The sequence below is a fragment of the Lonchura striata genome, chromosome 1A (assembly GCF_050655825.1).
Source record: "Lonchura striata isolate lonStrDom1 chromosome 1A, ASM5065582v1, whole genome shotgun sequence".
NCBI lineage: Eukaryota > Metazoa > Chordata > Aves > Passeriformes > Estrildidae > Lonchura > Lonchura striata.
Window position 1 is genome coordinate 76,288,253 of NC_140741.1, and position 13,740 is coordinate 76,301,992.

Below are 13,740 nucleotides of genomic sequence, written 5' to 3' on the forward strand. Positions count from 1 at the left end.
CCTGCCCATGAATATCCTGGGAATCCCTGTCCATGGATACCCGGGAATCCCTGCCCCGGCGTGGATCCGCGGGCACAGCCGGTGCAGGAGGGCGGGAGGGAGGTGGAGGTGCGCGGGATGATCCCGGTGGATGCGGGAGCTGCGGGATCCGGGCAGGATCCCTGGGATCAGCCCCACTAGATGGAGCTGCCGCCTCGCCCAGGCAGCGGCCGCGGCTCCGGAGCGGCTGGAATTTCCCTGGAAAGTCGGCCTGGGCCCTGCGCAGGGTCGGATCCTCCCAGCGCTCCGGTCCTGCCGGGATCGGGATCGTGTCCGAGCAACCCGGCCTCGCCTGGGTGCTCCTGGGAAAAGCAGGAATGGGATCAAGCCTGGCAGATCCTTGGAAAAGCAGGAATGGGATCAATCCTGGCAGCTCCTGGGGAAAAGCAGGAATGGGATCAAGCCTGGAAGCTCCTGGGGAAAAGCAGGAATGGGATCAAGCCTGACAGATCCTGGGGAAAAGCAGGAATGGGATCAAGCCTGGCAGCTCCTGGGGAAAGCAGGAATGGGATCAAGCCTAGCAGCTCCTGGAAAAAGCAGGAATGGGATCAAGCCTGGCAGCTCTTGGGGTGCCGGGGTTGAACGGGGCACCGTGGAAAAGCTCTGGAGCTGCCGGGACAGCCAGGAGCTCCTGTGGCTGCTCAGTTGATCCCTGTGGTGCCGCCAGCTCGTGTCCGCTGGGATGAGGTTGGGAATGGCTCCTGGGCCTGCTCTGGTGGCTCGGATGTGGCTGGCACAGGAGCAGAGCTCCCAAACCCGCCCAGAGCAGGAAGGGTTTGGTGGGCATTCCCTGTGGGAGCCGTGCAGGGACACCGAGCTCGGAGGAGCTCCGGGAGGCCGGAGTGGAGAGCCCACCCGTCGGGATAAGGACACGGCTGTCCCCTCCCCGTGGCGGTGACAAATGACACCTGGGCAGGTGTCCCGTGGGCACGGCAGGGCCGTGTGCCGGCGCTGGAACGCCGGGAAGCGCTGCTGGCAGCGGCTGTGCCAGGAGCTGTGCCAGGAGCTGTGCCAGGAGCTGTGCCAGGAGCTGTGCCAGGCCGTCAGTCACGCTCCGCTCAGCTGCTGGAGGGGGCGGCTGGATGCTCCCAGCACTTCCAAGCTGCCGTGATTTTGTGGGATAGCAGCAGGCGGGGCTCCCCCCAGCCTCTCGACAGGGATGTCCGGGTGCCTTTGGGCTCAGCAGCGTCTCCCCCACCCCCGGGAGCGGTGGGGACCCGGCTTTCCCCCGGGAATGGTGCCCCCGGAGCTGTGCAGCGGGATCCCGCGGGCTGCGGGCAGAGCTTGCGGGATGCCCCGTTCCCCGGCCCTGCGGGTGCTCCCGGTCCCCGTTCCCTGCGAGCCCCCAGGGGCGGCAAAGACCGCGTCCCGATTCCGGGGGAGGAGACGTGGAATTTCTCCGCCTGTTGGGTCGATCCCGCTCTCGGAATTTGGCCTTTGGCAGCCGCAGCGCCCCCGCATTTCATTTCGGTGTCACTTTGGGGGCTTTTTTTTCTGGTTTCCCCCCCGCCTCCCGCCCTTGCCCGGAATTGTAAGCGACGGGGAAAACCAGGACGGATGCCCACGGGCTGCGGTGCCAGCGCTGCTCCCGCAGCTGGGCACGGGTCCGGCCGTGCCGGGGCCGGTGCCGGTGCCGGGTGGGCAGGGATGGCGCCGGAGCCGCCTCCGTGCTCGGCACAGCGGGGCTCGTTCGCAGCGGCAGAGCTGACGCAGGAGCTGCTGGAAGGGGCTGCGAGGGGAGGGGGAGGAGGAGGAGGAGGAGGAGGAGGAGGAAGATCCCGACCTGCCTTTGCACCGCGGACGGACCGCGGCAAACGCTCCGGCGGACGCGGCTGCGCCGGGGGGCGCCGGGCCGGGCCGGGGGCGCAGGGGGGGCTCGGCCTCGCCTCGGCTTTGGCGCTGGCGAGGGGCGAGGAGGAGAAGCCGGGGGATGGAGGTGTCAGGGGGGCTGGAGGCTCTCTCCCGAAATCCCTGCGTCAGCTCCTCTTGGAGCGGCGGGATTTGGGACGCGCTGCGGAGCCGTGCCTGCGCTGGGCTGGAGCCATCCTCTGCAGCGGGGGCTGCGGCAGCCCGGCCCCGGCCCCGGGCAGCCCCCGGCAGCCCCCGGCCCGTCCTGCCTTTTGTTCCCTTCGCTGGGAGCTCTGCTCCTGGCCAAATCGCCCCGGGGCTCGGGGATGTGCCAGAGCCGGAGCTGCTCCTGAGCTGGGGCGAGTGCCAGACGCTGCCAAAGCCCCCCTGAAGGACGTTTTTGGGGTATGGGGACGCTCGAGCTTCTGCTGGTGCTGGGCTCTGTCCCTGAGTGCCACCGTCCTTGTTGGGGTGCTGGAGGTCACCCTCAGCTCTGGGGACGCTCCCTGTGCGTGCCAAGAGCGGCTGCTGTCCCGGGACAGGGATGCTGTCCTAGGAGCACAGCACTCAGGAGACCAGCCCTAAAGGTGGAATCCCAGCACCCCAGGGTCACATCCCAGCACCCCAGTGACACATCCCAGCACCCCAGTGACACATCCCAGCCCCCTGAGGTCCCGGGATTGCAGCCATGTGGCTGCTCTGTGTCTGTCCCTGGCTGTTCCCATGGATTGGGATCAGCATTTGGAATCACCTGTGTCTTTAGGGCACATCCAGCGTTTGTGGGGCGGGGTTCTGCTGCCAGATTTCCCTGGCAAAGGTGAAATTCCTGGTCCTCAGAGGAAGGGCTGCTTCCCTCTGCTTCCTCCTCGGGCTGGTCCTGGCTCTGGGTCTGTGCCAGCCCTGCCCAGGGCACCCAGACTGGGAGGTTCTGTGTCCTCTGCTGGTCCCAGTTCTCCCTCCCCGTGTGCCCCCAGTACTGGGGACAAGCAAAGCCCGGGGTGGAAGGCTGGAGGCTTTGTTGGGCCCAGCTCTCAGTGAGGGAAAACGTCTCCCCTGATAAATCTGGACGAGGGAGGGCTGCGGGCTCGGTGCCCTGGAGGGCGATGGGATGGGGGTGACCAGCGTGGCCGGGGCTGGCCGGTGCCACGGGGACATTCCGGGGCTGCCCGCCCTGCTCCCGGCCCGGGGGACGTGGGAAGCAGCAGCCGGAGCGTGCTGGCTCTGCAAGAAACAGCTGCAGAGCTTTAAAGAAATAATCCTTCCAATCCCGTTATCAAAGGGCCTCTCGCAGGCAGGAGAAGCCACAATAAATGTTGGATAGGGGAAGTGGCTGCGGCGGGCTGGGAAGGTGGCGGGAGACAAAAGCCCCGGCCCCGGGGCGGTGCTGGCTTGTCCATTCTGTCACCGTGTCACCCCCTGTGACCCTCCTGCCCTCCCTGCGGCTCCAGCAGGGGCAGGGAGTGCCTGCCCAGGGAGGGTGGGCACCTGGGCAAGCCCCTCGTGCCACCCTGCTCTGTCCTGCCTGGGACTGGCATCCCGGGGGAGCCCTGGCTCCAGGTCCTGTGTCCTGCTGTGCCCTGTGTCCTGCTGTGCCCTGTGTCCCTTGTCCTGCCATGTCCCTCGTCCTGCCGTGTCCCTTGTCCTGCCGTGTCCCTTGTCCTGCTGTGTCCCTCGTCCTGCCATGTCCCTTGTCCTGCCATGTCCCTTGTCCTGCCGTGTCCCTCGTCCTGCCGTGTCCCTCGTCCTGCTGTGTCCCTTATCCTGCTGTGTCCCTCGTCCTGCCGTGTCCCTTGTCCTGCCGTGTCCCTTGTCCTGCTGTGTCCCTTATCCTGCTGTGTCCCTTGTCCTACTGTGTCCCTCGTCCTGCTGTGTCCCTCGTCCTGCTGTGTCCCATGTCCTGCTGTGCCCCTCGTCCTGCTGTGTCCCTCGTCCTGCTGTGTCCCTTGTCCTGCCGTGTCCCTTGTCCTGCCGTGTCCCTCGTCCTTGTCCTCCAGCATCCCATGTCCCGTTGTGTCCCATGTCCTGCAGGGACCCTTTGTAACTGGGCCAGGGCCCTGCAGAGGCCCTGGAGGTCCCTCTTGGCTCCTGCTGTCCCCCAGCTCTGTCCTGCCTGGGAGACACAATGTCCCTGTTCCATGTGCTGTGTCCTGCTGCATCCTGTGTCCTACATCTCTGTCCTGCTGCATGCCCTGCTGCATCCCATAATCTGCTCCATCCATGTCCTGCTGCCTCCTGTATCCTATATCACATGCCCTGCTACATCCCATGTCCTACATCCCATGTCCTGTTACATCCATGTCTTGTCGCATCCCATGTCCTGCACCCCATGTCCTAAATCCCATGTCCTGCTACATCCATGTCCTACTGCATCCCATGTCCTGCTGCATCCTGTATCCTGTTACATCCCATGTCTTATGTCCTGTATCCTGCTTCATCCCATTCCTGCTGCATCCCATATTCTGCTACATCCATGTCCTGCTGCATCTCATGTCCTGCTGCATCCCATGTCCTGCATCCCATGTCCTACATCCTGTATCTTGCTGTATCCTGTATCCTGCTTCATCCCATGTTCTGCTACATCCATGTCTTGCTGCATCCCATGTCCTGCATCCCATGTCCTACATCCCACACCCTGCTGTATCCTGTATCCTGCTGTATCCCGTATCCTGCTGCATCCCATGTTCTGCTACATCCATGTCCTGCTGCATCCCATATCCTACATCCTGTATCCTGCTGTATCCTGTATCCTCCTGTATCCCCTATTCTGTTACATCCATGTCTTGCTGCATCCCATGTCCTACATCCCGCACCCTGCTGTATCCCGTATCCTGCTGTATCCCGTATCCTGCTGTATCCCGTATCCTGCTGTATCCCCAGTCCTGCTGTATCCCATATCCTGCTGTATCCCCAGTCCTGCTGTATCCCGCACCCTGCTGTATCCCGCACCCTGCTGTATCCCATATCCTGCTGTATCCCCAGTCCTGCTGTATCCCCAGTCCTGCTGTATCCCATGTCCTGCTGTATCCCCAGTCCTGCTGTATCCCCAGTCCTGCTGTATCCTGTATCCTGCTGTATCCCGTATCCTGCTGTATCCCGTGTCCTGCTGTATCCCCAGTCCTGCTGTATCCCGTATCCTGCTGTATCCCCAGTCCTGCTGTATCCCGTGTCCTGCTGTATCCCCAGTCCTGCTGTATCCCCAGTCCTGCTGTATCCTGTATCCTGCTGTATCCCGTATCCTGCTGTATCCCGTGTCCTGCTGTATCCCCAGTCCTGCTGTATCCCGTATCCTGCTGTATCCCCAGTCCTGCTGCCTCCGTGTGCTGCTGCCTCCCGTGTCAGGCACCCCTCGCCCCGTCCCGCGCAGGGTCCGTGAGTTCTCCCTGCCGGGAGGGGCCGGGCCGGTGCCACCGCTGCTCCCGCCCGGAGCCGGCCGTGCCCGGAGCCGCGGGAGCGCCGGGAGCCGCCGGCCGGCTGCTGCTCGTGCCAGGGAGCGGATGAGCTGTGACGGCGCTCCCGCTCCCGCGGCTCCCGGGCAGCGTGTGCTGGCTGTGTCATGGAGCGCGGCGGCTGCCCCGGAGCTGCCCCGGAGCTGCCCCGGCTGCAGCGGCTCCGCTCGCATCCCGCTCTTCCCAAGGCTTGGGCTCCCTGCTCGGCCCTGCGTGCCCTGGAGCGTGAGATTGGATTACTCCACTTGGCAGGCACACGGCTTTGGGCTGCTCCTGCCGAGGAAACGTCCGGGAGCCGGGAGAGGCCGGGCAGTTCCCAGGGGCTTTGCCTGCCCTGGCGATCCTCGGTGTCTGCTCGGATCTGAATTCCTTAAATCCCGCTCTCCCTCCGGCCCTGGAGTGGGGTCAGCTCCTCCTCCCTCCGCGGCTCCGGGGATGTGTGGGATCGGGATCGTGGCTGGGAGCCTTTAGGACTGGGGGGACTGGCTTGTGCTGGCAGCAGGCAGGGGAGGTTCCTGTCCTGCCACTGGGAATATCCAGCAGCTCCACTGTGGGCTGGAGAACTGGGAATGTTAAACTCGTGTGTCCTGAACCCCACTGGGATCCTCCTGCCCCCCTCTCTGCCTGGAACCAGCCAGGGAGAGCTCAGAGCCCTGGCAGGGCCTGGAGGGGCTCCAGGAGAGCTGCAGAGGGGCTGGGGACAAGGACGGAGGGGCAGGACACAGGGAATGGCTCCCACTGCCAGAGGGCAGCCATGGATGGGAGATTGGGAATGAGGAATTCCTGGCTGGGCTGGGATTGCCAGAGCAGCTGGGGCTGCCCCTGGATCCCTGGCAGTGCCCAAGGCCAGGCTGGACACTGGGGCTGGAGCAGCCTGGGGCAGTGGGAGGTGTCCCTGCATGGCAGGGGTGGCACTGGAGGGGCCGGTGTCAGGGTGGCACCTGGCCCTTGGTGGGCCCAGGTAGCTGCTGTCCCCACGCTGAGCTCTGTCTCTGTCCCCAGGTGATGCAGGTGCTCAACGCCGACGCCATCGTGGTGAAGCTCAACTCCGGGGACCACAAAACCATTCACCTGTCCAGCATCCGGCCACCACGGCTCGAGGGGGACAGCGCCCAGGTGACACTGTGGGGACGGGGCACAGGGAGGGGACAGCACCCAGGTGACACTGCGGGGACGGGGCACAGGGAGGGGACAGCACCCAGGTGACACTGCGGGGACAGGGAGGGGACGGGAAGACGATGGGAAGGGGCCGGTCAGGGAGCCAGGGTCAGCTCTGTGTTGAGACCCCGCCCGTGGGGCTCCTGCTCCCTCTGGGATGACCATGCCCCCTCTCCCTTCCTGTGGGAGCTGATTCCATGGGATGCAGGCGGCCTGGGAAGGGCTGGAAATGCGCTGGCGGCTGCAGGGAGACGGATCCGTCCCTCGTCTCGTGCCTCAGTTTCCCCTCTGCTCCGCGGGCGCTCCCAGCCGGGGCTGTGGGATGTTCCTGAGGGATGTCTGTGCCTGTGGCCCCACGCCCTCCGTGGGGCGGGCACGGAGGCTGCGCCGCTGCTGGAGGTGGTTCCGAGGGGGGAATCCTCGGTTTCCCTTCCGCCGGGCTCCGGGAGGAGCGGCCGCCGTGTCCTCGGCTCCGAGGGACGCCGGGGCCGGCTCGGGGCCGGGGCGCCGGGACCCGACGGGGTCTGGGAGGCCGGGAAGGGCTGGAAGAGGCCGCGCTGCTCCCGCAGTTTGCTCCTGCTCTCGGCCTTTGAGGCTCCCTCAGGCCGGGGCCGGAGCCGAGCGCGCGACAGGGACGCGAAAGCGCCGGGACCAGCTGGGATCGGCACGGGAGAACCCTTGACCCCGCCAGGCTCCGGGGCTGGACCGGGAAACGGGATGGGGGATCAGTCCCTGTGTCACACACGGAGTGTCCCTGGCCCTGCCCGCAGCTCTGGAGCTGTGCCAGGAGCTGGGATGGGGGATCAGTCCCTGTGTCACACACGGAGTGTCCCTGGCTCTGCCCACAGCTCCGGGGCTGTGCCAGGAGCTGGGATGGGGGATCAGTCCCTGTGTCACACACGGAGTGTCCCTGGCTCTGCCCGCAGCTCTGGAGCTGCTCCAGGAGCTGGGATTGGGGATCAGTCCCTATGTCAACAGAGTCTCCTCCATCCCCTCAAAGCTCTGGAGCTGCTCCAGGAGCTGGGATGGGGGATCAGTCCCTGTGTCACACACAGAGTGTCCCTGGCTCTGCCCGCAGCTCCGGGGCTGTGCAGGATGAGGGATCGGTCCCTGTGTCACACACGGAGTGTCCCTGGCTCTGTCCACAGCTCCAGAGCTGCTCCAGGATCTGGGGTGAGGAATGTGTCCTTCTGTCTCCTTGACCCTGCTTGCAGCTTTGGAGCTGTTCCAGAAACCAGGATGAGGGATTGATTCCTCTTCACTGAGTCTCCGTCCCACGGAGAGCTCTGGAGCTGCTCCAGGAGCCAGGATGTGGCTCTGATCCCTGTGTCCCTTTCTGGGACACGTTGTGGTGCAGGAGCCGGGCACTTCCGCCGTCTCCCGGTGATCCCAGTCCAGCAGGGGCTGCTCGGAGTGGGATTTATCCCCGTGCTGCTGCTGCTCCCTCTGTTACTCCATTCCCTCTGTGCCTATGTGCTTGGAGTTGTGGGATCATGGAGCTCCTGAGACCCTCGGAGCGCCTGCCTTCTTCCTGGCACATCCCTCCTCCTCCTCCTCCTCCTCCTCCTCCTCCTGCGCCTCTGGAGACGCCGGGAAGGCTCCTGGGAAGCTCCTGCCCATGCACACGAAGGGGGCTGAGCCAGGATTGCTCCAAAACCACCTTTTCCAGGCTGTTTTCCATCCGGGAGCACCGCGGGCCGGCCTGGCCGTGCCGATGGGCGACGGCTCCCGAGGTGACCCCGCGTTGCTGTGGGAACGGGAATTTGGAAATTCCTGCCTCCCTGCACGCCACCTTGATCTGACCACATGGAATTATGGACACATTCCCAGATCGGCCTCTTCCCGCTGCTCCTCTGGCATCAGCCCGGCGGGGCTGGGAGTGCCGGGGGCTCGGGGAGCAGCGGGAGCAGCGGGAGCAGCGGGATCCCTCCGGAGCGGCCGCAGTCTCCAAGGAGACTGCAGAAAGGCAGCGGCCGCCCGCCGCGCCGCCGGAGGGATCCGCTGGCAACCCGCCCGTGCTCGGCTCCTCCCGAATTCCGGAGCTCCCGGAGCCCCCCTCAGCGTGGGCTCCGTGCCCCCGAAGCCGGGGTGTCCCTGTGCATCCCTGCATCCCAGGTCACATCCCTGCATCCCAGTGTCACATCCCAGTGCTCCAGTGTCACATCCCTGCATCCCAGGTCACATCCCTGCATCCCAGGTCACATCCCAGTGCTCCAGGTCACATCCCTGCATCCCAGGTCACATCCCTGCATCCCAGTGTCACATCCCAGTGCTCCAGTGTCACATCCCTGCATCCCAGGTCACATCCCTGCATCCCAGGTCACATCCCAGTGCTCCAGGGTCACATCCCCGTGCTCCAGTGTCACATCCCAGTGCTCCAGTGTCACATCCCTGCATCCCAGGTCACATCCCTGCATCCCAGGTCACATCCCTGCATCCCAGGTCACATCCCAGCGCTCCAGTGTCACATCCCAGTGCTCCAGGTCACATCCCTTCATCCCAGTGTCACATCCCTGCATCCCAGGTCACATCCCAGTGCTCCAGGGTCACATCCCAGCCCCCCGAGGTCCCGGGATTGCAGCCATGTGGCTGCTCTGTGTCTGTCCCTGGCTGTTCCCATGGATTGGGATCAGCATTTGGAATCACCTGTGTCTTTAGGGCACATCCAGGGTTTGTGGGGTGGGGTTCTGCTGCCAGATTTCCCTGGCAAAGGTGAAATTCCTGGTCCTCAGAGGAAGGGCTGCTTCCCTCTGCTTCCTCCTCGGGCTGGTCCTGGCTCTGGGTCTGTGCCAGCCCTGCCCGGGGCACCCAGACTGGCAGGTTTTGTTTCCTGTACTGGTCCCAGTTGTGCCCCACTGGGGTCTCCCCGAGGTCCCTCTGGCCTGGGATGCTCCCGTTAAATCCCAATTATTTCTCCCTGGGTTTCATCCTTCCGTAGCTCCGTCATGTTTCCCTCCCTGGCGCTGTCATTACTTACCTGGCAGTGCAATTCATGATGGGTTTGCTCCTCCCTTCCATACCAGCAGTGAAAATTTTGGAAAAAACATCCAAGAATTCCACAAGGGACCAAACCCACCCTCGCTGGGGCTCAGGGTGGGGACCCCCATCCCAGCTGCTATTCCAGAGATGGATCCAGGGCTCAGGGAGTGTGCACACATCTGTTTATGGATCAAGTGTTAGCATGGACATCTCTCCATGGGCACGTCTGTGGAATGTGTCAGGAGTTACAGAAAATCCATGGGAATATTTGTAACTTCTGACATTTATTGAAAATCCACCAGTGGAGGGCTCAGGCCTAGGGACAGGGACAGGAGGAGAGGGAATGGCCTCAGGCTGGGCCAGGGGAGCCTCAGGGGGGAACCAGCAGGAATTTCCCCATGGAAAGGGGCTCAGGCCTTGGCGGGGGAAATTTGGAGTCGCCATCGCTGGAGGTGTCCAAGGAATTCCTGGATGTGGCACTCAGGGGTCCGGGCTGGGACAAGGAGGGGATCAGGCACAGCTTGGACTCGGTGACCTTGGAGGGCTTTCCCAGCCTCAGGGATCTGGGATCCATATAAATTCCAGGAACATGCATACCTTTATTTAATATAAAATATATAAAATGTGTAAAATGCACTTAGGGCTGATTCCAGGAAGGCTTTTCCCCTCAGTGCCCCTTTGTGGGCTCTTCCCACCCCCTCATCCCTGCCGGAGCAGGAGCGCCGGGATATCACAGCTCCGTCGGGAATCCCATCCCGACCTGCCGAGCGCTAATTGCTGCTCCCACGGCTCGGGATGGAGGAGATGGGAAGTGACAGACGGAAAACAGAGTGTGATGGGATCCTGCAGCCTTTCATCTCCAGCCTTTCATCTCCCAGTGCTGGCTGAATCCCGGGAGCGACGGCCGGGAACGTGCCCAGCGCTCGGCTGTGTCCGGGAGCGTCGCGGATCGGGATGGAGACGGATCTCCCGCTGCCCCACGGGTGCCACGGGGTGTGGGAACAGCTGGAAAGCCTCACCTGGATGGTTGGAATCTTCATCAGGATAGCTGGGAACTCGCTGGAATGGCTGGAAACTCACTGGGATGGCTGGAAAACCTCACTGGAAAGGCTGGAAACTCACTGGGATGGCTGGAAACTCACTGGGATGGCTGGAATCTCCCTGGGAAGGCTGGAATCTCTCCCTGGGATGCGGCCCCCATCTGGGGCTGCCAACATGGGATGCTCCAATCCTTGGGATGCTCCAGGTGCCTGTGGATGCAGGGAAGCTGCTCCCGAGGTGCTGCCGGCACCCAGCGCTCAGCCCCCGAGCTGAGGGTGCTGGGGGTTTGGGATCCACCCTGCCGATGGAGCAGGAGATGGAGATGGAGATGAGATGGAGATGGAGATGGAGATGGAGATGGAGATGGAGATGGAGATGGAGATGGAGGTGGAGATGGAGATGGAAATGGAGATGAGATGGAGATTGAGATGGAGATGGAGATGGAGCAGGAGATGGAGATGGAAATGGAGATGAGATGGAGATGGAGATGGAGATGGAGATGGAGATGGAGATGGAGATGGAGATGGAGATGAGATGGAGATTGAGATGGAGATGGAGATGGAGATGGAGATGGAGATGGAGATGGAGATGGAGATGGAGGTGGAGATGGAGATGGAAATGGAGATGAGATGGAGATTGAGATGGAGATGGAGATGGAGCAGGAGATGGAGATGGAGCAGGAGATGAGATGGAGATGGAGATGGAGATGGAGATGGAGATGGAGATGGAGATGGAGATGGAAATGGAGATGGAGATGGAGGTGGAGGTGGAGGTGGAGGTGGAGATGGAGATGGAGATGGAGATGAGATGGAGAGGGATCCATCCTGCTCCCTGGAGCAGTTTGCTGGCCTTGGATCCATCCAGAGGCGGAGCTGAGCCGTGCCTGGCAGTTCCGTGGGGTGGAGGAGGAGCCAATTCCCAGGAAGAGCAAGGAGGGCTCAGACCTGCTGGGCCCAGCTGTGGTGGTTCTGCCTCGTGGCTTGGTGACACCTGGGTGTCAGTGCCACCACTGCTCCCCGAGTTTGGGGTCTTTCCATTCCCTTTCCCAGTCACCAGCTCCTTCCCTTGGACAGCCGCATTCCAGGCCCCATCAGCCGCTCCGGCGGAATTTTCTGGATTGCGGCAGTTGCAGCACAAATCTGCTCCAATCCCCAATTTATCTAAATTGATCTCTTAATTGGGAATTCTCTGGAGGAGGGGGAGTCGAGCACATGGCTCCTGATCCAACGGGAGGAGCAGGGAACAAGCAGCCTGCTGGGCTGGGAGCTGGGAAGCTGAGCTGGGGCAGTGCTCCCGGCCGGAGCAGGGGCGTGGAGGCTGCCGGGGCTCCGGGCTCTGGGAGCCTTTGGGAGCCCTGGAAGTGGGATCGGGAGCAGAGATTTCCCAGCTCCTTTCCCAGCTGCTCCAGGACTCCCTCATCCCACCCGCACAGCCGGGATCAGGCTGGCACTGCAGGTGTGGGATTTCTCCAGGGATTGTCGGGACGGCCCTGGGACACTTCCAGACTTCTTTTCCAGGGATGCAACGCTGAGGCTCTCTGGTTTTCCATATTTCCCCTGGGTGGCAGCTCATTCCTGTCCCTCTGCCCCACAGCAGTGCTGGGCAGGGGTCCCGGGCCCCTCCGGCCAGGATTTGGGATGAGGGATCCTGGTGCTCTGCCTGCTCCGGCCTCTGGAGCGACGGGAGCCTCCCAGGGCTGCCACCACCCCGGTGGGGAAAAGCTGGAGGCACAGGAAAGCTGGAACTGGCTTCAGAAAGAGGGAGAACAGATTTGGGCTCGGGTATTTTTTTCCCAGTTCTCAGAGGAGCTGCATGCAGGCTCCTGGGCTTTCTGCTGTGATTCCAAAGGCAGGGAGCTGCTGGATCATCCAGGCCCCACTCCCGCGGGACCCTCACAGCCAGGGATTGGCATCCCTGCTGGAATGTGGGGTGCCCCGGGGTGGTGCCAGGTGGGGTTCCCGTGTCCTGCAGATCCCAGTGGCTCCAGAGCTCCGGAGCTCTTGGAGGTCCCAGGGTTTGAGTCCTGGATTCAGGGTTTTTGTGTGCCAGGAATGTCGTGGCCGCTCCGTGTCCCTCGTTCCCTTGGGAGGGGCGGTGGATGTGGCTGCTCATCCTGCCACATTCCAGCAGATTTCAGGGAGTGTTTTACTCGCACCTGTCACAGCTGGTGCTTCTCTGCTCCTTTCCCTGTGCCTGGCTGCTTCCTGGGATATTTCTGTGGCACTGGAAGAGCTCTGCACCAGCGACCTGCCGGGAGCTCTGCCAGCCCTGCCGGAGGCAGTAGGGGCAGGGAGTGACCTTGGCCCCAAGGGCAGCCTGGCCCGGCCCCTGGAGCTCAGCTTTTGAGGCTGTTCCAGTTGGATTTATAACCCTGCAGGAGAGCTGGGAAAGGAGCTGGGAAAGATCCCATCCCACCCGTTTTTAGCAATCCCAGCTGCTCTATCCCTGGAAAAGAGCTGCTGCTCCCGGCTCTGAGCCACCCTGGGTACCCGTGGAGAGCCTGGGGCGCCGTGGGCGCCCGGTCCCGCTCGGTGGGTGCCGCTCGACAGATGGTCTGCAGGTGTCTGCCGGGAGCTTTTCCAGGGAGCAGCCAGCTGGATTTTGGGAAGAGGGCGGCTGCTCGGCTTGGCAGCGCCTTGCCGGGAGCTGGGCGCGTTCCTCAGGCCCTGCAGAGGCTGCGCTGGCACCCTCGGGAGCGCGGGCGATGCCACAGCCCTGCCAGGCGAGGGCTGGGAGGAGGGGCCGGCACAGGGAGCGTTTTCCAGGCGGGAATGGCCGGGTGGGCTCTGCCAAACCCTCTGCAGGGATGGAGCCACCGGCACAAATCCCTGGGGCTGCGATGCTGGGGCTGCCCCTTGGAATGCCCAAGGCCAGGCTGGGCACTGGGGCTGGAGCAGCCTGGGGCAGTGGGAGGTGTCCCTGCCGTGGCTGGGGTGGCACTGGAGGGTCCCTGGGGTCCCTTCCCACCCACAGCATTCCGTGATCCTTCTGGCGGCGAGCCCGGAGGAGCCGGGGATCCCCAGGCGGGCTGAGCCCCCCGTGTCCCCGCCGTGTCCTCGTCCCTGCGGGTGCCGCCAGGACGGCGCAGGAGCCGCTCCCGGGACGCGGGGCTGGCTCCGAGGCCCTGGGAGCGCCGGGCGGGATGCGCGCGGAGCGGGGTTTGTACTACACAAATCTCCGCGCTCAGCGAGCATGAAAGATTAACGAGGAACAAAGCCATGAACTCATC

General features: G+C 63.4%; 2 protein-coding genes across 4 annotated transcripts in view; both read left to right on the plus strand.

Annotated features, from left to right (window-relative positions):
• Positions 1-13,740, plus strand: part of SND1 (staphylococcal nuclease and tudor domain containing 1) — a 78,582-nt gene that overhangs the window by 13,381 nt on the left and 51,461 nt on the right. Inside the window, exon 10 of the mRNA XM_077783736.2 lies at positions 6,336-6,449. Within this exon, the coding sequence (XP_077639862.1) occupies positions 6,336-6,449 (114 nt within the window). The remainder of the gene's footprint in view (positions 1-6,335; positions 6,450-13,740) is intronic.
• LOC146763551 (uncharacterized) lies at positions 7,472-10,919 on the plus strand. Of its 3 annotated transcripts, none has more exons than XM_085569397.1 (3): positions 7,472-8,627; positions 8,669-8,708; positions 8,749-10,919. In XM_085569397.1, exons 1-3 carry the CDS (start codon positions 7,963-7,965, stop codon positions 9,205-9,207), a joined length of 1,164 nt encoding a protein of 387 aa, XP_085425523.1. In that variant the 5' UTR covers positions 7,472-7,962; the 3' UTR covers positions 9,208-10,919. The 3 variants fall into 3 exon arrangements, 2 of the variants coding, with proteins under 2 accessions (XP_085425523.1, XP_085425522.1); XM_085569396.1 differs by having other exon boundaries at positions 7,472-8,606; positions 8,648-8,708; XR_014952066.1 differs by having other exon boundaries at positions 7,472-8,708; positions 8,770-10,919.

Excerpts from the sequence above, each read along its gene's own strand:
- LOC146763551 (XM_085569397.1), top strand. The coding sequence starts at position 7,963 with ATGTGCTTGGAGTTGTGGGATCATGGAGCTCCTGAGACCCTCGGAGCG. Across the intron at positions 8,628-8,668 it reads TCACATCCCTGCATCCCAGT|GTCACATCCCTGCATCCCAG; the intron begins GTCACATCCCAG and ends CCTGCATCCCAG. Across the intron at positions 8,709-8,748 it reads GTCACATCCCAGTGCTCCAG|TGTCACATCCCAGTGCTCCA; the intron begins GTCACATCCCTG and ends CCTGCATCCCAG.